General features: G+C 36.6%; 3 protein-coding genes across 5 annotated transcripts in view; 1 reads left to right on the plus strand and 2 right to left on the minus strand.

Moving 5' to 3' along the window:
• Positions 1-624: 624 nt before the first annotated feature.
• Positions 625-4634, minus strand: eri1 (exoribonuclease 1). The gene is made up of 7 exons (XM_042747884.1): positions 4277-4634; positions 3107-3267; positions 2802-3018; positions 2320-2403; positions 1685-1794; positions 1491-1605; positions 625-1257 (listed from the first exon to the last, which is right to left on the minus strand). Exons 1-7 carry the CDS (start codon positions 4358-4360, stop codon positions 1015-1017), a joined length of 1014 nt encoding a protein of 337 aa, XP_042603818.1. The 5' UTR covers positions 4361-4634; the 3' UTR covers positions 625-1014.
• A 327-nt stretch (positions 4635-4961) lies between these two features.
• ppp1r3b (protein phosphatase 1, regulatory subunit 3B) lies at positions 4962-9179 on the minus strand. Of its 2 annotated transcripts, none has more exons than XM_019063030.2 (2): positions 8970-9179; positions 4962-6853 (listed from the first exon to the last, which is right to left on the minus strand). In XM_019063030.2, exon 2 carries the CDS (start codon positions 6820-6822, stop codon positions 5941-5943), a length of 882 nt encoding a protein of 293 aa, XP_018918575.1. In that variant the 5' UTR covers positions 6823-6853; positions 8970-9179; the 3' UTR covers positions 4962-5940. The 2 variants fall into 2 exon arrangements, with proteins under 2 accessions (XP_018918575.1, XP_018918574.1); XM_019063029.2 differs by lacking the exon at positions 8970-9179 and adding an exon at positions 8597-8899.
• A 3664-nt stretch (positions 9180-12843) lies between these two features.
• tnksa (tankyrase, TRF1-interacting ankyrin-related ADP-ribose polymerase a) overlaps positions 12844-25437 on the plus strand; it is an 88704-nt gene continuing 76110 nt past the window's right edge. Inside the window, exons 1-3 of one of the 2 annotated variants that reach the window (XM_042748101.1) lie at positions 12844-13362; positions 15069-15293; positions 23484-23579. In XM_042748101.1, coding sequence (XP_042604035.1) covers positions 12918-13362; positions 15069-15293; positions 23484-23579 — 766 coding nt within the window. In that variant the 5' untranslated portion in view covers positions 12844-12917. The remainder of the gene's footprint in view (positions 13363-15068; positions 15294-23483; positions 23580-25437) is intronic. The other variant, XM_042748102.1, reaches the window with a different exon arrangement.

Raw genomic sequence — 25437 nt, forward strand, 5'->3', positions numbered from 1 at the left:
TTTCTTCCAAAGCATCACATGAAGACAGCTGAATCCTGTTTGCCTATGATATGAAAGGGACTTTAGTCTTTATACAAACAACCTGGAAAGAAATACAAAATACATAAGGGAAACACAAACCAAATTCATGCCAATTAATCCAACTGTCTCCTTGTTGACTTTACTGATGATGGTGGGCTTTGTGTTGCTTACGATTATTTAGAAAAGTGTTATTTGACGCCATCTGTTGGACACTTTTGCTAAACTAATATCTAATCAGATCAATAGAAATATTAACTTAAAAAAGCAAGAGAAATTGCATAATTACATGCACTAATAACACATTTAAACAAAAACATCAGTACATTAGAATGATCATGACTGTGTGTTAACATATCATACTTAATCTCGATTATTGCATGGCCTTGGAAAATAAGATAAGGTGGCCAGAAACAGTGAACTTTGTGTTGACAAGTCCTGTTGCATAACCAAAACATATCTAAACTTTGCATAGACTATCACGGTGCAAAGAACTCAATAAGAGTTTAACTAAAAAAAAAATGTAGTACACTTGAAAATCAGATCTTGAGCAAATAGGAACAGCATGTAGAATTATATATCTCTTAAAATAATATTGTACAGTGGCATCATAAAAAAAAGTTTATTGACAAAAGAATACAAATTGAGTTTTTCATTGGATGTGCAACATGAATTAAGAAAAGCAATGCAATGCAGTATTGCAAGTATTAATCGCCCATCAGTTAGGCTTGAAAAAAAGCCTTTTACTTGAAGCTACTGTTTCAGCTTATCAGGAGCAAGTTTCAAAATACAGTACATAAATTTTCAGTAAAAGTGATAAAAGCACGGCCTCACCCCACTGATCTGCTATGGTGTAAACTTTTGCAGAAAAGAAACTGTACACATTTCTGGAACATTAGTGAGTCTCATTTATCTTACATTCACATGGAGACAGGTTCTCATATTTGTCCAGATTAAGCAATGTTATTTTTGTGAAAGAGACTTTAAATGATCTTTTCAGTCTCTTTTTTGGGGGGATTGAGGTGCTGGGGCTCCTTCAATAGGGGCCGAGATAGGCACGCTCCGTGGTTCTCCTGAATGCAAGCACTCGTTCACCCGCAACTGACAGCCATCCTTCAGCATGTAGATGGCAATTCTGGCAATGTTGCGGGAGTCATCTAGACCACAGTGGGGACGTCCATCATACTGCATTCCAAGATTCTCCAGCATGCAGATTAGTTTCGTCTGAGTACGAGGAACCTGTGAGAAGCAAGCACGAGACACACAAAAACATCAGTATTTGTTCAAACGTAACTCCAAAGCCAACTTTTTATTTAAAATATCAGATACTCATCTTTAAAGCATCCGAATACATTTGTACAATTTAGATATCAAGATCCTTTACTTACATCTGAATACGCAATTTTCCGAATTCACAATTCTTTCTGGGGCTTTCATAAGGAGTCATAAGAAAAATGAACATGAAAACAAACCTTATAAAAGTTTCCGTAAGACTTTCTGATATTGATCCATTTTCTGGCGAACTGTGGGTATCTGATGCAACTCAGTTTACACTGGGTATGAAGAAATTTTCCCATGTCCCATGACCTACACAGACAAGATAGTGAGCTGTACATTGTATTGAATTTCATTAGAGTCATGCTTAAAATGTCTGGTTAATCCTTACCCATCTGTCAAAAATGTATATTTGTACTTTGTGCCAAGTTCTTTTTCCAGTAGCCAAGAAACTGCTCGCTTTAGAACCTGAGGGAACGTTTCTGCCTCATCCACCATTTTCTAAAAAAATATATAAAAATTAAGAATTAAAAATGAAAGCTTGAGCAATTGCTTTCCGTTTAATTTTAGACTAAAAACTTAGATGGCACATGAAATACATGACCATTCAAAGGTTTGGGGTCAGTATTTGTTTTTATTCTTTTTTTTTTTTATTAGAAGGCTCTTAATGCTTACTGAGGTTGCATGTATTTGATCAAAAATATAGTAATAAAAAACTGTAATAAAAAAAAAAGTGATGAAATGTGAATTACTATAACATTTTCAATACATTTTAAAATGTAAAGAGTTCCTATGATGGCAAAGCTTAATTTTAAGCAGGCATCACTTCAGTCTTCAGTGTCACATGAGTCTTCAGAAATCAATTAAAAGTTCAAAAGATTAGCTTTTATTTGAAAAAGAAACTTTTTGAAGCATTAAAATAATTTTCATCTTTCAAAAAAATGTAATTACATCTTCAAACTTTTGGCTGGTACTGAAGACATCTTAAATTGTTATTTAATTCAATCTGCAGTTCATAAATCTTGCCTGTGTGATTCCGGTAAGTTTTACACAAAACTCCGAGAGCTGTGGGTTCACCACTGGTTTCACATACTCCTGAAATGAGTCTACCTGTAATGACAGGAATGGGATTACAAACGAAATACGAATGCAAAAAAAAAAAAAAATGTTAGATGTAAGTGTTAAGATCAGTTCATGGGATTAACAATCACTGTGGCTTTGCTAAAATCTAGAATGATTAATTTTGACATAAATTTACATTTATGCATTTAGCAGATGCTTTTATCCAAAGCAACTTACAGTGCATTCAGGCTTTACTTTTTTTTTTTTTTTTTTTTTACCAGTATGTGTGTTCCCTGGGAATCGAACCCACAACCTTTTGCAGTGCTAATACAATGCTCTGAGCCACAGGAACACAAATTAAAACTAGCAGATTAATCCTAAAACAGTCAACACTAAATGTTTGCCTGGCAAGAATCAAGCACCAGAGTGTTCCCTCACCAACTCACAATCTCCAAGGTGTGTATGTCGATCAACACTATGGGAAACTCAATGATTTCATGCAGGTAGTTAGGTGGGTTATTCTCTTCACATGTTGCTTCAAAATCCACCACACAGATGTAGTCAAAATATGTATCAGTGTTCCCAGCTGCAGCAGCTGAATGCATCAGTTTTTGCTTTTTGTAGTAACTTTTCAGGCGCTTCCTTAGGACATCCTTAACTCCCCTGAAAAGAAACAAACTGTATGAGTGAATTTCGAGTAAATGGCAGGTAAAACAAATGTAAAAAAAAATGCAATAAAAGCTCTCAGTACCGTGTGTCAAGCTTCAGCTCAGCACATTTCGCACGCAGCTCATCTCTGTTCATTCGGTTGATGGCGCCATTTGCCACTGCGATCTCTTTATACACCGGATCACTGAAATCTCCTTGTTTGGGTGATGAAGGCTCCTGCTTCTCATTTTTTTCACAGGAGGTCTAAACGTGAAACAAGGAAATAAAACATTGTTTAGTGTTAGAGTTGTTTCATCCTTATGTGTTTATTCATTTGTTTCTTAATCAGAACAGATTTGGAGAAATATGGCATTACATCACTTGCTCACCAATGGACCCTCTGCAGTGAATGGGTGCCGTCAGAATGAGCGTTCAAACATTTGATAAAAACTTCACAATAATCCACACGGCATCAATTAATGCCTTGTGAAGTAATATGCTTCATGTTTCTAACGAATAAGTTCATCATCCACAATATCACTTTCTCCAATGGAAAAAGTAATCTGTTCTGAATCAGGAGAGAAATATACCGTACACAGATCAAGCACAGTTTAAAACTGAAAATAGTCCAAGAAACAGTGCTAAAAAAACAATATCAGTATGCTATTTCACTAGAAGAAGCAATACAATGGAATGTGAAGCGATGAGATGAAGATAAAAATATCTTAATGATGGATTTGTTTATATCAAACAACAGCTTTTCACTTCACAAGACATTAAATGACAGACTGGAGCTGTGTGGATTAGTACTTATGTATTATCACAGTTCTGATGGCACCCATTCACTGCAGAGGATTCACTGGTGAGCAACAAGAAACAAACTTATTTATATTTTTAATGACCAGAGAGTTAAAAATTTTTTTTTAAAAGAAATTTTACATTTTGGGTGAATCACTCTAAAACAGTTAAAAGCAACTAAATAATACATATTTCTACTAAATATGAGTAAAAAAACACCTAACATATGCTGACACTCTGCGAAGTATTACAGCAATCATACGTGGGAGAAATCTTACACGACACAGCTTGTTAAAATCACATGAGACTTGTAACTAATTTAGTCATTTACCAAATAAGTATTTGACCTGTAATATAAATGATGGTGACAGAAACTCTCACAAAACGTGAAATATTAGGAATGCGTTATTTTGCAAGAGCTAACGTTATAACCGACCGTCTCTAAACCAGACTGTCAGTAGTGTTAGACACTCACATTAGCGCAGCGTTCCTCCTCTTCATCATTCTCAGACGCTGAAGTCTTATTTGCAGACTGATTGGTCTTCTTCTGCGACTCCATCAGTTTTGATAATTGAGTTATTTTCAGAAACACTTCACGTTAACGTTATACCTGGTTTGGCGCGTTCACGTTCGGTGTCTCGTTCTTAATCCGCTCCGGGCGAATTATTACAACCCTAATGATTGTCTATATTTCTCAAGTTTCTTGTTTGTACATTATAATTAAAATAATCCCGTATTTGCAAAGAATTAAACTTCTGATTAGCTGCTGTTTCTTAAACGTGAACCAAGTACGGACGCTGACCCTGACGCTTCAACGTAGACAGGAAGTCGTCATTGAAAGTTCGAAAATTTGTAGAATAAAAGCCCCATCAAATTTTTTTCTATTTACTTAGTTTTGTTACAAGTTTATTCATGGTTATATGGTTTATGTACTCGTTATTGCATGAATATAAAAGCCCCCTTCAGATAATTCCAAAATAAATATCCTCTCAAAGTGTGTAATTTGTGTAACATTCTCCTATCTGAGGTTAATCAATCTGCAGAGACAGCTATACACCAAAAAGTAGCACTTGCAATATTATCAAAAAAGAGACAATTCTCCTTTTTGTCGCTAGTTATGTAATTATCCGTCATCTTTAAATGAGGACAAGTCAGATAAGTATTTTTTGCTCCAATACTTTATTTGAAGTTTTCAATGACAATGAACATTTAAAACATTGCATTAAAATGCAGATAATGAACACACCTAATACAATTGAAGGAACTTTAAAGTGGTTCTGGCAAACCCGTATTCACACTCGAACAATGCTATTTAAAATGGGTGACAAGAATATTAAACAACAAATTAAAGTGCCTACATTACCTTGAACAAATGATACACATTTCATATTAACTTGTATCACTAATAGCATCATCCTGTTGTGCAGTCAATCACAGTGAGAATCAGTCATAGTCAATTAAAATATGGACATGTAAATACTTTTAGGGGTTTACATTAAAAATGAGCTGTTCGGGAAAGAACAAAAACATATGAAAGAATTTGTATACATATATCCAGGCTGACAACTCTGGTCTCACATTTTTTTGGGAAAATCACAGATTTTTGGGTCATTCTGTCTTTGCTCTTAGCCAGGTTTTTCAGATGAAAACCATTTGCTGCTCTCAAGAAAGAGCTTAATTTCAGTCCAAATTTTATGATGATGATTTACAGTTTAGCAAGTATACCGGCCTGCAGACTTAATTAATTAACATTGTATAATTTTATAAAGGTCCATGCAAATCCACACAAACCCAAAATCAACCTCGAACACATTCACATAACCCTGCACAGAAACTAGCATTAATGCATTTGACAGGCACTGAAAAAAAAAAAAAAAGAAAAAACCAAAAACAAATTTACCCTCATAATTACATTCATACAGCACCAAGAACACTATTTTTAAAAACATAACTCATTCTCTATTGAACAAAATAATCCAATATTATTGACGATAAATATCTCAAGTGCCCATATGGCTTCACAGTCCAACAGGTCCAACAGGTCCTTGGTCAAAGAACAACGTGTTTTTTTAAGGAGACATTTATCACAATGTTTGATGGATATGTGTATGCAGGATAAACTGTCCCAAAAGCGGATTCTTAATAATATGGACCAATGTCTTCATAGCCAGCATAGCTTGGCCAATTGGGAAAGATTCCACGTGAGCATCTGGGGCTGCCGTATCGGTCAAAAAGAACGTCCCAATCACTCACATCATATCGCTGATGGTCAACCACCGAGTCATTTGAACTCTTCTTTAGTGCTGATTGAACAATCCTGTAATTCTTTCCTTGGTTGTTGTCCCAGAGCGTTACGCCATTGACCTCATAGCAAATGGCAAACTCGATGCGTTCATGTGGAGGCACCTGATCAGGCAAAGTAGCTTCGAATGAAAAGGTGTCACGGTTTGAGCCGGTGTAAGTGTCCTTGATGTACTGGCATTCTATGTCTGTGTGACTTTTCCAAGTGTCAAACGTAATGCGAAGCTTAACAGTCTTCTCAAAGGAAAGGTTTTTGACTTTGACCGTCCCTGCTATAGACTTTTCCTTAAGCATGCAGTGTTCGAGGCAGAGGTTTTCATTCTCTATACGTTGACGAAACTTTAAGTAATCTGCAGACGGCTGGTCAAAGTCGAGGGTTAGCTTTTCCTTCCCTTCTGGCAGAGTCACAGAAGAGCTAAAAAACGGCACAATGTTGGCTGGGATGTCGATAGGATCATCAAATTCAGAAAAGACCTTTACCATCGTCAGGGCGAGGCCCTTTTGATCAGCGAAAGATACATGTTTTTTGGCCCTGCCAGGTATTGCCATGCGTGCGCTGGCCCCATTCAACTCTGGCTGCTCCCTCGGAGAGCCGAAACTGAGTTTGGTACTTTGACACCGGTGCAGACATGGCCGCAAAGGCCTGTTGTATTTAGACACCCTCGGGTTCAGGAACTCTTCATTTGTCAGATAAATCGGCATGGCGAGTTCAATCGGCATGGTGGGTTCGTTGGGACAGCAGCCACATGCACTGAAAATGCAGAAATGTATATTAATAACAACATTACTACAGTGAGAAAGGTCTGTCCAGGTCTGTGAATGTTGGTTGAAAGCCGATGAAATCTTCCAATATTTGTCTAATTCAAATTTCACACTTGTACTTTAATACAGCACAGCATGAAATCCTTAACATGTATATACTCTGTTTAAAATAAATCATTATGCACAGCATACAGGGCTTAATATTGACTCAGAATTAAATAATTAAACATTAAGCAAAAGATTGCAGTAAGTGGGTCGGTCAAACAAGTTTATCTAAGCTGCAGGCCAGGGGGAGGGGATATGGAGCAGCATGTGGAGAACCAAAGAGACAGAACTACAAAAGATATTGAGCACCCTCTAGTGTTCATCATTTGTAAAAGATTTCATTCAAAAATCATTAAAAGACAATAACCTCGATCTTAACGACAAAGAACTTGATTATCAGACAAGATACTAGGGGTCACTAAAAATTTTTTCTTTAGAAAAAAACAAAACCTTAATTTTCAGGCTGGTGAGTATTGTAACACGGGGTGAGCTGTAACAGTTTAACCCAGGAATGTCAAACTCGGCTCCTGTAGGGCCACAACATTGCAGAGTTCAGCTCCAACTCCAATTAAACACACCTGAACCAGCAAGCCAATGTCTTTGGGATAACATGAAAACTAAAGGTTAGGTGTGTTGGAGCAATTTGGAGCTAAACTCTACAGGACTGTGGCCCTCTAGGAGCTGAGTTTAACATCCCTGTTTTAACAAATTAGAAATTAGTTACATAAATTACTACTGCAGATGAGCAGCAACCACCTAAGGTTACAGTGGAACAGGGTTTCTCAAATCTAGTCCCAGAGGGCCGCTGCCATGCAGAGTTTATCTTAACCGCCGATCAAACTCACCCTACCTGTGCTTTTCTAGTGATCCTGAAGACCTTTATTAGCTTGATCAAGAGTGTTTGTTTAGGGTTGAAGCTCAACTATGCAGGGCATTGGCCCTTTAGGCCAAGACCTGCAAACCCTGGAGTAGATGATGCAAGACTGTTTAATAAATGTGTGTTTACAGGACAAAATAGAATTGCTATATAACTTGCAAAAGCTTTTCATCTACATAAAAATCTGCTAGAAATGTCATAGCTGAGGAGATGGGGAGGTTGATAACTTGACACTATTTTACAGTGTACTTCCATTGGGTGCCATATAGACTGTAGCGTGCTGGCCTATATTTGACACAATAGTTAGAATAACTAACCCATACAAAGGTGTTTTGTTGTTGTTGTTTTAGATTTGTACGTGTGTGTGTGTTTTCCATTTCCTATATTTCCATTCAATTAAAAAATATTTAAATATCTTTCAACAAGTAAATTCTGTGATTAGGCCATACCACAATAAACTCATGTACACAATATAAAACGTCTTGCAGTGTGTGTGTCTGGCTGTAACAACAGCACTCTTTGTAATTTTACACTAATTTACACAATGTAAAGATAAGCAATAGATTTCAAAAAACAACTTTATTTTGTAGAATAGCAAATTCTGAGAATAAAATTTCAAAAAGTCTGAGACAAAAACGCTGCAAAGATCCCACCAACTAGCTTGTATCGATATACGGCCAGGAACAATGAAACATTGTTCCGGTCTGTCTAAGTAAGGCGCGAGAAAGACTTGCTTTAGATTATAACAGAAAATAGTGATTTGAAATAAGAGGCGATTGCAATTAGCTTTAGAATCAAATGGTTTCGCACCTGTTGGAGCTCATTTGCAGTTGCAACTTTCGCCCAGGTCCAACATATCATCACGCTTTATCATACTTCGCCTTCGTTTCTGATCAACCCCTCGTCTCTTAATCTTTGAATTTTTTTTTTTTTAATTCCAATGCCATGCAAGATTGCTTTCCTTTTCTATATCTATTAAAAACTTTAAGTCTAATATCATATGTCGCTCTGCGTCATGCTCTTCCTGGTTTGCAGCCGTTTCCCTGGGCACGACCGTAAAAGTTTCCTCCCTCCCTTAGATTAAAAATCCCTGCGTGCCTGAGCACGAATCAACTCAGCCCTCTTCGAGTGCGCTTTAAATTGATCACAGAGAAGCAAACTGAGAATATAAGTTCATGCATACCTGTGTCACGGCATTTGAACTGGGTCAGACTTCTTCACCAATCCCAGTGTCTCGTTTTAGTGAATGCAGCTTCAGCTCACTAGAGTAAAACGCTCGTGCTGCTAATGTGCGTCCGGAATGAGCCAGCCTCCTGGCTGTACCGGCCGGCACCAAAATTACATTTTAGCCGACGATCAGCCCGTGTTCACGTGAACTACCTGTTTGGACCAATCACGGCAGGCTACAGGGTCATGCAAGCACCACATACTGATCAATGACCTGTCACGTGACTGCAAAGACTGGGGGTCAGTAGGCCATGTCCGGAGGCCCCCCTGTGTTTTAAAAATATCCACCACTTTTACTCCCATAAACATGAACCCTCTAACTTCTAAATTGTTTCACATTCAATGACCAGGGCAGATAATGTTTCAGTTCATTCCATTAGTTATTCTGGGATTATTGTCTGTGTTAACAGAATTTTATGTGCAGTGAGAATGGAAATGCAAAGGAATGTGTTCAGCACTGTTGTCTAGGAGGGGACAAGCACTCTTGTAACGGATTTGTTTGACATCCGTGGTTGTCTAGTTGTTTCATGTGACCTTTTTTTACAATTCAGACTTTTTTCTTGCATTTCTGAGTTTATATATCACAATTCTTTCTTTTTTCCTCACTCCTCTAAGAAAAATGTCACAATTGCATAATATAAACGTAGAATTGTGAGATACAAAGTCATAATTCTGAGAAGAAATGACAGAGAAGTATACACTTTGAGTTGTAGGAAAAAGTCTGAATTTTGATGAAAAAAAGAAAGGCAAGATGTAAAAAAAGGAAAAAAGTCTGAATTGTGAGAGTCGTGAGAAAAAAAGTCTGAATTTCACAATATAAACTCCGAATTGTTAGATATAAACTCACAATTCCAAGAAAACTTTGAATTATAAGATAAAAAGTGGCAATTTTTTTTAATTCTGTACCAAAAAAAAAAGAAAAAAAATAAGATTTGTGGGATAAAGTCAGAATTCTCAGAACAAAGTCAGAATTGCAAAAATTGTGAAACTTGAATGTCTGAATTGAGAGAGATTTTTATTTTAATCCCGTGATTGTAACGTTCATAGTTTCTGGCCTTCACTAGCATAAATCAATCTGACTCAAAAATTTGTGTCCAACATGCCAGTCACATGTAGAGGAAGTCAAAGCAACATGCAATTAAAGAAAATACTGACTACTGTCTGTCAACAGCGAAAAAATTCAGGAAATTGTGGTATCAGTAATTAATCTAATATCCTATCTCTATCACTGTGCATAGCATACAAGTCTATTTAGACAATTTAAAAGGTTAAGTAAGGTAAATACAGTATTTTGATTATGTGCATAATTGTGTGCGTCACCTCAAAGCAACGTTTTGTTCAAACATCCTTTCTCTGCTCCCAATGTGCTGCGTGGATCATTTAGTCCAGTTAACTGAGACTAGGCCTCTAAAATGTATTTCAAAAGCTCAGTTATCAGTCTCTTTGCTTTTTGTTATCTTAATGCACATCTAGTTGATATTATATAATTACAAAGCACTTTGTTTTTGGACATGCAGTCAATTAGAGGAACTTCATTCACTTTTTATCTCAAATTGGAAAAGGAGATGTGAGTGTTATTTAAGGAACTTAGTGTATTTTTTTTAATCTGTTTATCTCCCTACATTTAAGGCTAAAAATTATTGAATGAGGCAATTTATAACGTATACATTAATGTATAGATTTAACTTTAGAGTGGACTTTATTAAGACTCTATTATTTCTAAGTGTTTAAAATTTATATACGTATATAATTGACCATAGTGTAAAATTTGGGATTATTTCACATAAAAATTTAACATTTAAAAAAGTCAGAAATGCACAAATGCCCAAAATATTAAAAGTAGCATGAGTTTTGAAAAAGCAGTTAAAAAAAACATCAAATACATATTTTATATTTAATTAAAAGCCAAGCTGAACAAAACTATTCATCATATAGGAGTCAGAATTATACTCAGTTTCAATGTGGAGACATTGGGACACTGTGGTATACCTCATCCTACTGCTGCCACAACTGATGCACAGATAGTGCGGAAAATCCATAGATTATTCCAGATACAGTAACACTGTTACACTATAGGGCCAAAAAACAGCCATAGTCAGTAGAAAATGAGAAGCTGTTTTAGGCACATGGGTTGTGAAACAGTGAACTAAAACAGACTGTAGAGAAGGTTAACTGGAGAACAGCTGTTAAGGCTTGTTCATTCTGAATCAATAGATAGGACAACTGTACATAAAGGTGACAAAAAGAGGTCAAATGGAGCTCATGATGCTGTATTGTGCATTATGTTTGATCATCTATGAATAAAACAAAAGGTCCATAAATACACAAAGTCTAAAAGAAAATATATTTCTAGGTGTTGTATTTATTTGTGACTATGCACTCTAATATCTTCTATTTCTTTCAGACACAGTTCAAAAACATGCGCGACAATTATTTGAAGTATTGTGCTTGGAAAAGTATTTTCAGACATGTTTACAGCACTGGATGCTTATGACAGCTGATATGACATCTATGCAGAGAGGCACATCAGTACTTAAACAGGGGCTACAGGGGTTCATTTGTGAACCTCTGTGATTGACAGAGCAGTGTGGACAGAAATGGAGCAGCCGTAGAACTTCCAGAGCACATTCAATCCTGTGTATATTTAAAACAATTTTGCATTTTTTCCCTAAGACATTATCAGCATAACAAATAAAAGGGAAAGGATTAACTGGAAAAACTTGTGTCCGAAATATATTCTCTAAGGCACTTTTGTGAATAATTACTTCACTGCTTTTAAAAGCATGTTCTACGAATGTGTAGTAAATGCAGTTTGGATATACTACATTCGTCATGTTGACATATATTATATGGCCTACCAGCCTAAGTTGAGTTGCTTCATGCCATTCACAAATCCTCTCCCATGGCCTTATGGGATAGTAAAGTGTCTATTGAATGTGCACTTCAGAATCTCACCGGCAGAAGTAGGTCATTGCCTATCAATACTGTGAATTTGGGCATCACATAATGTTTTTTTTTTTGTTTGTTTTTTTGGTCTTGTGGGATTGTGCATATAGATATTTTGACTATATTAGAACTTTTGAACATGAGGAGAAAATCAAATAACATTGTAAACAGTAACGTGGGCTGTCTGTGTGATAAGAGTTCTGTGATTCTCACACAAACATTGTCATTATGTAACAGGAATCAAACAAACAGAACTTCAGCACAGGTTCATTCTGTGCTAGTGTTTCAGCCTGGGCAACCAAATATTTCCAAACAGCTGAGAAAGAGAACTCTGACCTCAGAAGGTCATCACTTTCACTAGCCTAATATCTAGCAACAGTTAAAACAGACTGTTACAGAGGGGAAATCTGCTGTTTTGTTGTTAATATTGTATCAGTGATGGTTGAGTTGCCCAGTGAGGGTCAAGGAAATGAGTAAGAAATATATATATATATATTTTTTAGTCAGGCATTGGAAGACCAGCAAACAATCTTAGACTAGTTTAAATGTTTTTTTTTTCTTTCTTTTCCCTTCAGCAGGAATAAACCATGGACAATAATAGCAGGAATGATGTTTACAGTAAACTATTTTATTCTGAGTTCTTTTGGCTTTAACATTTAGACAGATTTACTAACATTTATTTGTCGTTTTATATCCAGAACAATATATTTCTGCCTGGTTTTTTTTTTTTTTTTTGTCTTTTTGTTTAATTTCATTTGTTTGTTTATTTATTTATTTGATGATACCATGCCTCTCATGATTAGCTTGCTGAAACTGTGGTTACCATGGTAATAAGACACCGATGGCAAAAAATATTATTTGTCCGTTATGGTCATTTGCAAGCGGAAGTTTTACTCTGACACTTCCCGGAAGTTCTCCCTGACTGGTTTCGCTGCCAGAGGGGGATCTGAGTGCGAAAATGGCGACGTCTCGTCGCACTTCCCAGCAGCAACAACAACAAAACTTATCCTCCCCACCAAGACCCGACCCCAGTCCCCTCACTCCTCCAGAGTCCCCCACAGACACCGGCGGCTCTGCGGCTGGCGAGAGGCCGGAAAGCATCGGTGATCTGGAGATCGCTGCTGAAGTCCCCGCTCCGCTTCTCAGCACCAGCAGCAGCAGCTCCAGCTCGAGCAGCGCTAGCTCGTCTACCACCGGCGGGGGCAGTAGTGCGGGCTCCACTCCCGACTCCGGTAGTGCCAGTCCTGGAGGCAGCGTCTGCGGGACGAGTGGGGCTTTCAGGGAGCTATTTGAGGCCTGCAGGAATGGGGACGTGTCTCGGGTGAAGAGGCTGGTGGATTCGGTCAATGTAAACGCAAAGGACATGGCCGGGCGCAAGTCCACCCCGCTTCACTTCGCTGCAGGTAAATACGAATATATATAACGTTATATGTTTTTGCGATCAGTCTCGAACTGGAAAGCAGCCAGGCAAGTTAACTGTTAGTCGGTTTAGGTTGCTACATAAACAGTAAGATGGGGCTCAAGAGGGGTTTAAAGGACAAGGGGATTAAAGTAGAGTTTGGCCAAGTTGGCCAGCAGGACAATCATGCAACATTTAGGTTAGTAGAAAGTTAACCACTTGGCGAGCTTTATTGGTCTGCGCGTGTTTGTTTTCGTTTGATGCGTTGCTAAAAGTGAATAAAGTTCGACATAGACACTGAATGAACCGCAGTGCACCGGGAGATGATCGATAAAAGTAATAAACAATGTATTAAAGTTGCATTTTGTCCTCGAATGTTCAAAATTAGCGTTTAAGTTACTTTGGTTCGCGTAATTGTACCATAAACTGAAACCGGACCATCGCATGATACTTGTGATCCTCCACAGCTGTCAAAACACTTAATACACAGCATTTATGTAGTAAATGTCGTGTTTGGTGCTGAAGAAAATGTATTTTTTTTTTTTTTATCAAATCTTTACAAAGCTATGACAGGAAACAGTGACATCTAACAATGCTTTGGAGAAAACGACTAATGTTAAAAAATAAAGCATATACATAAACAACATGTGTCCTGTTCTGTGTCCTAAATTCCTGAAACATTGGTGTCTCATATTTTCAAGCAGCCAATGCAATTTTGGGAAAAAGCAATCAAATCTTCATGAGTGTGTTTTATTTACCCACTTTGTAATCGTTAACATTTTCATAAGTAACTTTAATTTAATTACATTTTTTTCTGATTACAGTTACATTTATTTTGTAATTAAATGACGTAATTCCATTACATGTTACTATTTACTCCCCAAAACTAATTATAACAACATTACTTAGTGTTTCCGCAGTCATGGTAAAACTGGAACGATAAAGGGGTTTTAATACTAAATTTTCCAAATTAATGAATGTTTACATTTCTGTGTCTATATCTTCATTTTATGCTCAACTAGAAATTGTACTTTGTAAATGCAATCAATACAAAATGATTTTTAAAAGCCCTTATCCAATAATTACAAATGACTGGATGTCTTTTTTAAAGATGTCAAAATGAAATCAAAGTTTTGTTGATTTTAGTTCATGTCTGGTTATTTAGGGGCTGTTTTAAAACAAACGAAGGAGCCATTTGATATGTCCCGCCCTAGCTTCCTGTTGCAGTAGGAAATATGTCCACACAGAAAGGAAAACTGCACTTGCCAAGACATTTCATTGGGGGCTCCAGTCACACCAGGACATAAATAGTGTTATTTCTGAAACCTATTTTCTTTTAAATGTGCACAAATACATTTCTTCTTGGGATAAGCTTGTTATTGAAGGAATTTGCATCTTTAAGATGCTTATTATGCATGTGTTATATCAATAAAGTTATTGAATGATCCTTGTACACATATTAATCGTCACTGAGCTCTTTTGTAGGAAACTGATTTATTTCCTTCCTCTTCATATCCAGTAGTATTCTCACTCTGTAACCAAAACAGACCAAAAATAAAGTACTTTTCTGTTGAAACATGTTCTCATATCATGACTAAAATCATAGATAAGATTTGACAGTCAATGGAAAGAACGGCAGCACAATTGTAAAATGATTTTCTTGATAGAAATGGCTGAAATGCACGTTGTAACCTGATTTTTGTCTCGCAGGTTTTGGAAGGAAAGACGTGGTGGAACATCTCTTGCAGACGGGGGCAAATGTGCATACACGAGACGATGGGGGATTGATCCCGCTGCACAATGCCTGTTCCTTCGGTCACGCCGAGGTGGTCAGCTTGTTGCTTTGTCAAGGAGCCGATCCCAATGCCAGAGACAACTGGAATTACACTCCACTCCATGAAGCCGCCATCAAGGGCAAAATTGACGTATGCATCGGTAAGTTCCTCTTCTTCTGTCTCTTCTACAATGGTATATCATCTGAAAAGTTGGCTTGACCAACCTCAAACATGTCTGTCGAGTTGCAAGTGTTGGTTTGGATTGGGATGGGGAGCGTGTCAGCTTTGTAGATTGTGGAGACGAATGGTACAATCTCACCTTAGTGAATTCTGAAGATGTATGACTTTAATTTTTCCTGTGTTTTGCCTGAGGAACAGTTCTCAATAAGGGTTAATCATGTGGCATTCTTCTTGATTAGCCGTGCTGACTGACGCTATTACACAGCGCTCAGACATTAATCAGATCTTTACTGCTTGGTATTCATGAGAAATGTAACATTGCATCTGAGGGGTGAAGAGGGCCAATAATGCGGCGATGGAATGTCGTTCAACATTTCAGTCCTCTGTTTCATGCATCACAATGCGCAGATCATGAAATAATCTGTTTGATGTGCTTCCCACTCTGTGTTTTACGTAATTAGGCTGTAGTTTTGTGTCTGAGTTTGTTTCTAAAATGAAAAGGGTATTTTGAATTGTATTGCGACTGTGTGTTTTTATTTGTTTGTTGTTTTTTTAGCTCAAAAAGTAGTCTACTGCTCATGGCAATCTTATCCAGAGTGCCATTTGCTACATTTTCAGCATAATCCAATTAAATGGGGGAAAATTTCAATTTAAAAAGTTTGAGATAAGAATTATCGCATAATCACAGGGAGAATTCAGAGGCCTTAGGACACGCATGTAATTTCACATCTCTCAATCTGAAAAGATTGAAATAGATGTTCTCTGGCTTTTATCTTTGCACTTGTTCATCAGAAAAATGATTCTGGAGAGCTTTGGACAGGCTGAGTCATTCCATTTACAAGTAGACCTCACATTTTTAAACATCAGTCTGGAGTAGCTCATGCTGGAAATAAAACTTCTGATTCACTATTGATCACAACGTTCTGCAAGATAGGCCTTAGAAGGAAGTTAGTTCAAGTTGTAGATGTATGCTGATGCAGGTACAGCAGTTGGTTTTTTTTTTTTGTTGTTGTCCATTGCTTTAACATGTACTAGGCAACCTCTGTTCCATGTCTCGATTGTTGCCTTCATCTCTGGTTGACGCCCTAATTGTTCTTAATCCTCAGGCTTGGTTGGTTTTTGATAGAGCCAGCAACTAAAAGACCAAAACATTTAGCTTTACCAGGATGTTTGGACATACCTTAACCAGAAGGTGTGTTTAGGTTCTGACAGGACATATGGCCACTTTGGCTATATTCTATTACCATGAAGTGGAACGGTGGAATGTTTTTTTAATTGCTTCTTTTAATGGTTTTTTTTTTTTTTTTTGAGTAAACGTGCACTAGACAGACATCTTAAAGAGATTTTGCAAAATTATAAAGGTCTGTAGCTACTGTATGTTTGTGTGTGTATGCACATACATTTACACACTACCGTTCAAAAGTTTGGGTGGGAAAGCCTGCATTTCTTAATAAAAAATACAGTAATATTTTGAAATATTATTACAATTTAAAATAACTTCTATTTGATTAAATACATATAAAATATTTTTTTTTTTTCCTGGGATGCCAAGCTATTATTCTAGTCTTCAGTGTCACATGATCCTTTAAAAATCATTCTCATATGCTGATTTGCTGCTCAAGAAACATTTCAATTCAGCATTTAACATATAGTCTTGATTAGGGATGCACTGTAATGAAAATTCTTGGCCGAAGCCGAAACCGAACAAACAGAAATACTGGGCCGAAGGCCAAATACCGAATAGCGAACACGGTTTTTTCGAACCCCCCCCCCCCCATTGCAAAAAATAAATAGCCAAAATGTGATATTTACTGTTTTGTCTTGCTTTTAAAAAAAAAAAAAATACAAAAATCATTTTGAACACTGAACATTTTTAACATTCTAGCAGCCATTATACCAACAAAGTACAATTTAACTTAAAATTAATAAGTTAGAAAAATAATATTTTTTTTGTCATCAGACCCACTTCTTGAATCAGGCATATATATATATATATATATATATATATATATATATATATATATATATATATATAATATATTATATATATATATATATATTTATATTTTTTTTTTTTTTTTTTTTTTTTTTTTTTTTTTTTTTTTTTTTGTTTTTACTGTAATAAAAGCAGCCTAGCTGAGCAGAAGAGACTTCTTTTAAAACATTAAAAAATATTACAGATCCCAATTTGAACACTATGTGTATGGTATAATATATGTATTAACAGAGCTGTTGTAATTATTATTATCATTATTATTATCTTACTTTTTATTTCATTTAACACAACAACAGTAAAATTACAATACTAACATTTATGAATGTTTGTGGAGTTCTTGCTTTTTTTCAACTTTTATTTTGGCAGAAAAGCTCAGGAAGACCTCAATGCTTCTTTTTGTTGACTACAGCAGATTTATAAATCAGTCTCATTACGAATACGTCGCGCATATCTCATTGTCCCATGCCTTATAAAAAATGTGTTAGCAACTGACAAGTAAGATGCAGATTTTATCTGCGCTTTGGACTTTGAACCCTGGTTAACAAGCAGATCTGCCGCGAGTTTGTGCAATGCGACATAACGTTCAATCATCATACAGTAAACCAGCAACAATCATCCCTTTCTCTTCTCATCAGAGACATGCGATGCAGTACTAAACAGTCTCCCGCTGTTGGTGCTTGTAATAATTTTTGCATCTTTCTCGGACAGTTTTAAATGTTTCCACACTGCTGACACGTGTGCTGCGTTATAAAGAGTGCGTGTCTCTCACTCTACGCTGGTTGCTATTTGATAGCGTCATTGTTCCGTACAATTTATTTTGTCTTTTCGCTTATTCGGCCGAACACTGAAAGAGCTTTTTTTTGCTATTTTCAGTCGAATAATTTCGGTTGCTGAACATTAGGTGCATCCCTAGTCTTGATCGATTTAATGCATTCTTTCAAAATAAACATTTCCCAAACTTACGAGCAGTTAAATGAGTACAGTTACAGTACCTTAATTTATGCCAATTTGTTTTTATTTTTCCAAATCCAAAAGCATAACTCACCACTAGTTGACAAAGATAATAAACAATAAACAGCTCTAGGCTATTTTTTCCCCATTTAAAAACTTTTCCCCCTCTTATCTTCATTCTTTCGACACCCAACAAGTGTTGTCACCTTTGCCCTTTGTTCATAATGAATAAATAATTAGCATCCCCTCTGTTAATTAGGATTGCTGCTGGTCTCCACTCATTAATTTTTGTGCCCATCAGCCCAAAGCTGCAGGAGGGCAGTTTGAAATTAGAGGTCGTGCCGTCATTCCTTGCTTCAAAGATGGATGACGATAATGGTGAAATTTTTATTTCTACCTCTCCACTTCACTCCTGAACAAGTTTGATCTCCCTACATTTATAGCCTTGAGCTGTAGCCATCCACTCTTATTTTCCAATGCGGATAACCGTTATTGCGCACACTAGGGATAAAATGAACAATCAATAAATTGATTAATCACAAACGTCCTCAGCGCACACCTTCAATACTGGATAATATGTGTACGTGCCCATGTGTGTGTTTGCAAGCCCTGCGAGCCATTTCTTCCATTCCCTTCTGGGTTTATCAAATTGCTAATGATTTCACTTGGCACTAATGGCCATTTACACCGTTGTCTAAGTATGTCAAGAAATTTAATGAACGGCAGCTTGTAGAGATGGCTGTGTCTGATATATGTGTGTATGCGAGACTCTCTGAATGCTGTTAGAACAGCAGGGATTTGTACATGGTTATGCATTAACCCAAGCACCCATGTTCTCTCTGAAGCTCTTAGTTAAACGGCCCTCTCGGTGTTCAGTCGCAATTACCTTACTCTGCTGATCACACTCCAACCACCAATTACTGCGCACGCAGCGGCCGTTGTTTATTCAGAAGGTCCTTATGACCAACTGTAGGTCTCCGCACCTGTTTTAATGCTGCCGCTTCTGGGGTTCTTTCATTTGTATTCTAAACACACATTTTCACATGTTTATTTCAGGGTCAGTGACCTATAAGATTGCACATGATAAAGAATGGAACAAAATAAATCCATTATGAATATAGTTTAAAACAGATGTACCACATTCTATGAATGTACTTAGTTTTATATGGTTTTGAAAAACTTTTCGGTTTCAGTTTGTAGAAGTCATGTGGTTTAACAGTCATGTCAAAAGTAATAACATTGTTCACATGTTGGAAAAATATTAGTTTTCACATCTTAATCATTATTTTTTAAAAACATTTTCCAGGGTCAATGACAAATAGTTGTCTGTGAGAAAGAAAGAAAGAAAGAAAGAAAGAAAGAAAATGGTCTGTTTTCAATACATTTACCATGTTCTTAAAATGTACTTTGAAAATTTGTATTCTCTTTTAAAGCTGCAGTCAGTAATTTTTGGCACTCTAGCAGTTAAGAAACAGAACTGCGTGCGTCTTGACTCTTGCGGAAGAATATTGTAGCCGGAGCTACTTCTCTCTGTTTATGTCTAAGATGAATCACACAGGTACGGGGGCTACTCCGCAGCGGTTCCACCAGTAACAGTCAGAAATAGTCCGAATATAAAAACTTATTATATGTGTACCGTAGTGATTTGGAATAAGCCAAAAACACGGTTTAGAAAATGGATTCATGATGTACTCCTATTATGTTAATTTTGTACATTTCGAACACAAAAAAAAGTTACTGCAGCTTTAAAGAAAAGTATATGTTGGCTAACTTTAAAAATGTCATTTGGTGTGATGGTCATATAAAAAGTAATAAAATATTTTCACACGTTGAATAAAAGGGAGCATGCACTTCATAAACATTAAAAAGTATAACGTTTGTTCAAGGTTTTTTACAAATATAATGAATTATTAGGCCTAATTCAAAAATACCAATACCTTTTTCAGGGAGTTGACATTTTAGTTACATTTTAAATTTTAAATTCAAATAACCTGATATTTTATGATATTTATGCCAAATATATATTGCAAAGTGACACAGAAGTGCTATTTAAGTCTTTACACAATGCTTAATGCTGCCACTGACAAAGCAATATTGCGTTCATAAACGGCAATGAATCACCTGTGATTATGAACGTGATATTGCGTAGCTTGTCAGTGAACTATGGCTCTTTGTAGTAAATGCCGCTGCAGCTGAAAGCACGTGATGGAAATTTACTACTAATCACAGAACCGGCTTTATTGACGAGATGCGCATGAAAATCGCATTTGATTATTTGCACAGCCCTAGTGGTGGCTTAAATACACTTTAATTACAATGATAGACTTTGATACTGTGGGTCTGAGCAGGTGTAATTTAGTCTGGCTTGGATGCAGCATTGTGTCTTTTACACTGAATTCTGAGCAGACACAAAGCAGCCTTAACTGAACTATGTATTTTTTTGAATAAGTTTATAGATCTAGACAAAAAAATTAGCATTGTTTCATTGACACTTCAGTAGCCTATGTGTAAGCATGCAGACAACGTAGATACATCTCGTAGGGAGGGGGCCACCCGGAGCGCAGAGGTTACAACGATGTCCCCTCGATGCCTGTCGCCTGATGGATAGGCAAGCTGTCATAAGCACACCAGCGAATTTTAATCACCCCATCGCAGTCAACACTTCCAACCCTCTGTTCCCACCCGCCCCACGGCAGCCCACCACTCAAGTGCTTTCATGACACCAGTGTATGCAAATGTGTTCTCTATGGGGCCTTTAGTGCATATTAATTTGACTGAGAGGGTTGATAGTAGCTGTATCTTCCCACTTAGCTAAACCGTTTTCCTCAGCCCGTGTTTTTCTGCATCAAACCCAGAGTCCTCCCTTGATGCAGTGGTGTATTTCACACGGGTTTAATGCTTGTCAAAACTGTTTTTCTGATGAGAAATGGATGACCTATGAGTCACCGGCATAGCAGTAGCATCACAATCATATTCACGCAACACAAGATTACTCTCCTTTTTTAGGTACAAGCTTCTTTGCCAAGATTCATGAACACATCCAAACAAAACAGCTGTTTTTTCACAAGCTTTAAAGATTTTACACTAGTGTTTTTTTAGAACAGCTTTCTTGTAAAGCTTATGCTTTGTTGTTTTAGCTGGTCCAACATGATGGTCAGATACACTGTCGATCAAATATTGTCAGTATGATTTTTCTTTTGAGAGAGAAGTCTCTTAAGCATTTATTTGATCGAAAATACAGTGAAAACAGTAATACTGTGAGATATCATTACAACATATAATAATTAAAATAACATAATAATTTTTTTTTAGTACTGTCCTGAATGATTTTGAGATCCATATTTTCACACGGAGGACAACTGAGGGACTCATACACAACTATTACAAAAGACAAAAACATTCACTGATGCTCAAGAAGGCAACACAATGCATTAACTTTTAAACAGGATGATGATCTTCTCATTTTGTTTAACGATCAAATTTTTTCATTTAGTACTAGACTTCAGATGCTACATAAATAGGCTACTTACATGTTTCCCAAAAGACAAAATAAGTACAATTTACCCTGATCATCCAATTAAAAAAAGTTAACAGCCCCCGTCTCTTAATGGATTGTGTGGCCTTGTTGAGCATCAATACGTTTTCACCTTTTGTAATAGTTATGCATGAGTCTCTCCGTTATCCTCAGTGTGAAAATATGGATTTCAAAATCATACATTCAATATTGGAAAGGGTTCAAATATGCAGAAGATGCTGGAAAACCAAATAATGAACAGGAGCTGGATGATTTTTCTAAAGAACAACAGGAAGTTTAACTGCTTAGGACCAACAATGGACTCATGAACAATTATCACAAAATATAAGAACAATCGTGGATCATCCAGGAAATGACACATAATATTAAGATTAAAGGGTGTGTAAACTTTTGAATGAGGTCATTTTCATAAATCCAGAGAGAGGTACGTATCAAGTTGAGGCAAGAATGTAGTGGAATATGGAAAAACGGAGGCGTTCCTTTAAAAATAAATCTATTTTATGTAGATTTTTCTTATTTCTGGATTTTTTTAATTAAATGTATTATTTGTTTATTGCGGCAGTTCTGTAATTAGCATGTAGTTCTTTAGCATCATTTTTTTCTTTCAGAGAAGATGGGCCATGATGGTTGACAGTTTAGCAGCGGCACTTTATATAGCAAAAATGAAAATTCTGTTTTCATTTACACACCCTCATGTCGCCCAAAACCTGTATGAATTTTATTTCTTCTGTAGAACATTAAGATATTTTTAGAAATATTACTCGTGTGATGTTTTTTTCTTTGTACAATGTCACCAAAACTGTTTAGGGTCCAACATTCTTCAAAATATCATCATCTGTCTTTCACAGAAGAAAACTATACAGGTTTGAAACAACATGAGGGTGATGTAAATGATAGAAATGTCATTTTTGGGTGAGCTCTTTAAGAAAACAAATTTGATCTCTCTAAGATAACAGGTGTGGAATGCAAAAATGAGTATTGTGTAAAAGAAACGCCTCCATGTACATAGATTTTTTTTTTTCAATGTAAATTGAAAATTGCATCCAGGTGAACCCAAAATCAACCTAACTATGCAAGTCTTCCAGAAGTCAACTAGTTGATTTTGAAACATCACTAGTCCCAAGCTCCTGGATGTTCCCAATGATTTTTTTAAAAGAATTCCTCACTGATGAACTGTAGTGAGCGAGAAATGTGTGGAAGTGTTACTGTGGAGGGTAGCGAAATAGACAGGGTAGGTAGAGGGAGGGGATGAGTACGTTAGCTTGTGTACACGCGTACATTGTTGTACAGAGAGAGAGAGAGGGGAGGACTGGAGACAGCTGATAGACGCTGCTTGCTCTAGGTGCTCTGCGTTACTTGGGTCTCAGTAGCAGAGCGCCAGCGAGCTGCTCTCTCCATCTCTGTTCCTTTCTCTCAGGGGGCCGTGGAGAGGATCGGAAGACATGCTTTGATATTCCACTCTCGTACCCGAGTTCCTGTCACATGCCTGGAGTCTGACTCTCTCTCAGTAACATGGGCTTTTTTGCCCTGTCTCTCTGCAGTGTGTGTTTTTCCATGCGGGCTGTTTTCGCTGCTGCTCCTAGCGCGCTTGTGCGCGATGTGTGTTTATGTCTCCACCATGCCGAACGGCCCCAGCAGCAGCCTCTGCCTGCCTGAGTTACGATACTGCTTGTGTTTCCCCTGCACAGTTCTGCTCCAGCACGGTGCCGATCCCAACATCCGCAACACTGACAGCAAGTCTGCCCTGGACCTGGCTGACCCGTCCGCTAAAGCTGTTCTCACCGGTGAGTACCGCAACCTCATCTTCTCCTTTTTCTTTTTTTCATCAGTGTTATTGTCTTTGATCGTTTTCAGACAGTGTTCCTGTCTGATACTACATCTGCACAGCTTTGAAATGGAGCAGTGTTGTTATGCATCTGTATCTCCACGTTAGGTGTGTTTGTGTAAAGTGAGACTGTTGTTGTCCTTGAGCGCTTCTCTGCCTGTGTGCTCTCTCCGTAGTAGGGATGGGTGACTATATTGAGTATCCAGGATTTATTTGTGATGATTTTAAAATAAAGATACATTGTGAGGACTTTAATGCGCTGTGTTGTTAACGGTTTAATAATATTTGCGTCATTCATTCGAGAGTGTGTTGTGAATAAGCTTCATTTGCGAAACATTGTTAGAGTTATGCATGATTCGTTTTGGTGTTGTGACTTGATTCAACAATTTGTTCATGTTTGTCTATGTGTATTTGTAAAAAGTATTTGTTGATAATTATGGCTGTTTATTAGTGATTGGCAGATGTATTTGCTAGGCCATATTTTGCAATTTTAAGATTCTTACGTCATTCAACAACAGTGTTCACTTGGACGACTATTAGAATCTCCCCAATTTGTTCATAATTTTAGTTTGCGCAGTTTTGTTTATTTTATATTTTGAGTAAAATATTGTGTAAAACTATTTTTCTTTTCATTTCAGCAAATTTGTGCACTCTCTTATTAATTGGATTATGTATTTTGTCATTAAATTGGCCATTTCCCACCCTATTTTTTATTTTTTTTTAGATATTCAAATCAGCATTAGCATAAATTTTTTTTTTTTTGGTAATAAAGGATTGTTCATGTTTTCTAATGAAAAAACAGTGTGGAAGGCATAGTGTGAATTATTTTATTGTTTTGTTTATCAGTTTAAACATTGAAATTACTTGGCTGTTTGGTTGAAATTATGGTCCACTTAAATTTCACCACTTTTAAAATGTATATTTAAAAAAAAAAAGATTTTTGTATTTTAAGTTGATATTTTGCTATTACACCATGTTTTTTGTTTGTTTATTTTTTTTTAAACCTCACTTTTGCACATAAATATTGAACCAGCCTACCACCACTCCACTGGTCAACACATTTGATAAAATATAGTCACGACACTCAGCCCTGCACTTTGCATTGTTTGGGTGAAGAGATTCATGTATAATCAGGCTGTACTGATCTATTACATGGTTCTCTTAGACGCATTCTGATTGTGTTTACAGTTAGTTGCATCATTTCCTGTTTGGTAAATACATCAGTTACACAAGGGATGCAGAAAACATTTCGTCAGCGGAGTAATTCTCCAAACTGACAATACAAGTATTATAATCGTAAAACTTCACTCTTCAGCTCTCACAGAAACTCTCAGGCGAACCACAGCAGCAGTGATGCATTATAAAATGTTCTGAAATCAATATAATCTTAATTGAAAGACATTATACAATGATACAACAGCTGGCCACATAACAATGTTCTTCATTTCTCACATCATGTATTCAGAAAATAATTTTGTAATGAAATATACATCAGATCTCAGAATGCAAAATCAAAAGAATCAGAAAGTTTATTCAAGTGGTATTGAAGGTTCTTTGTTGGCTTCTGTGGTTTCAAGAAAATCCTTTCACAGTTGTGGAATCTTTTCATTGCACAAAAGGTTATTTAGATTAATATGTTAAACACAAAGAAAAAATGGTTCTTTTAAAAACCGTTTACTAAAAGGTTATTTGGAGAACCCAAAACTGCATTCTTAAAAATAAAGGTTCTATATTAGCCTCTCTGGTTCCACATCCATGGGACCTTTACATCGCACAAAAGGTTCTTAAAATGTTCTTCACACACAAAAATTTTTGTT

The sequence above is a fragment of the Cyprinus carpio genome, chromosome B21, assembly GCF_018340385.1.
Source record: "Cyprinus carpio isolate SPL01 chromosome B21, ASM1834038v1, whole genome shotgun sequence".
In the NCBI taxonomy this organism is placed as follows: Eukaryota; Metazoa; Chordata; class Actinopteri; order Cypriniformes; family Cyprinidae; genus Cyprinus; species Cyprinus carpio.

Coding starts and splice junctions, on each gene's coding strand:
- eri1 (XM_042747884.1), bottom strand. CDS start 4,360: ATGGAGTCGCAGAAGAAGACCAATCAGTCTGCAAATAAGACTTCAGCG. Junction 1,606..1,684: donor TATACATTTTTGACAGATGG/GTAAGGATTAAC, acceptor TTGTCTGTGTAG/GTCATGGGACATGGGAAAAT. Junction 1,258..1,490: donor CTTACGGAAACTTTTATAAG/GTTTGTTTTCAT, acceptor TGCTTCTCACAG/GTTCCTCGTACTCAGACGAA.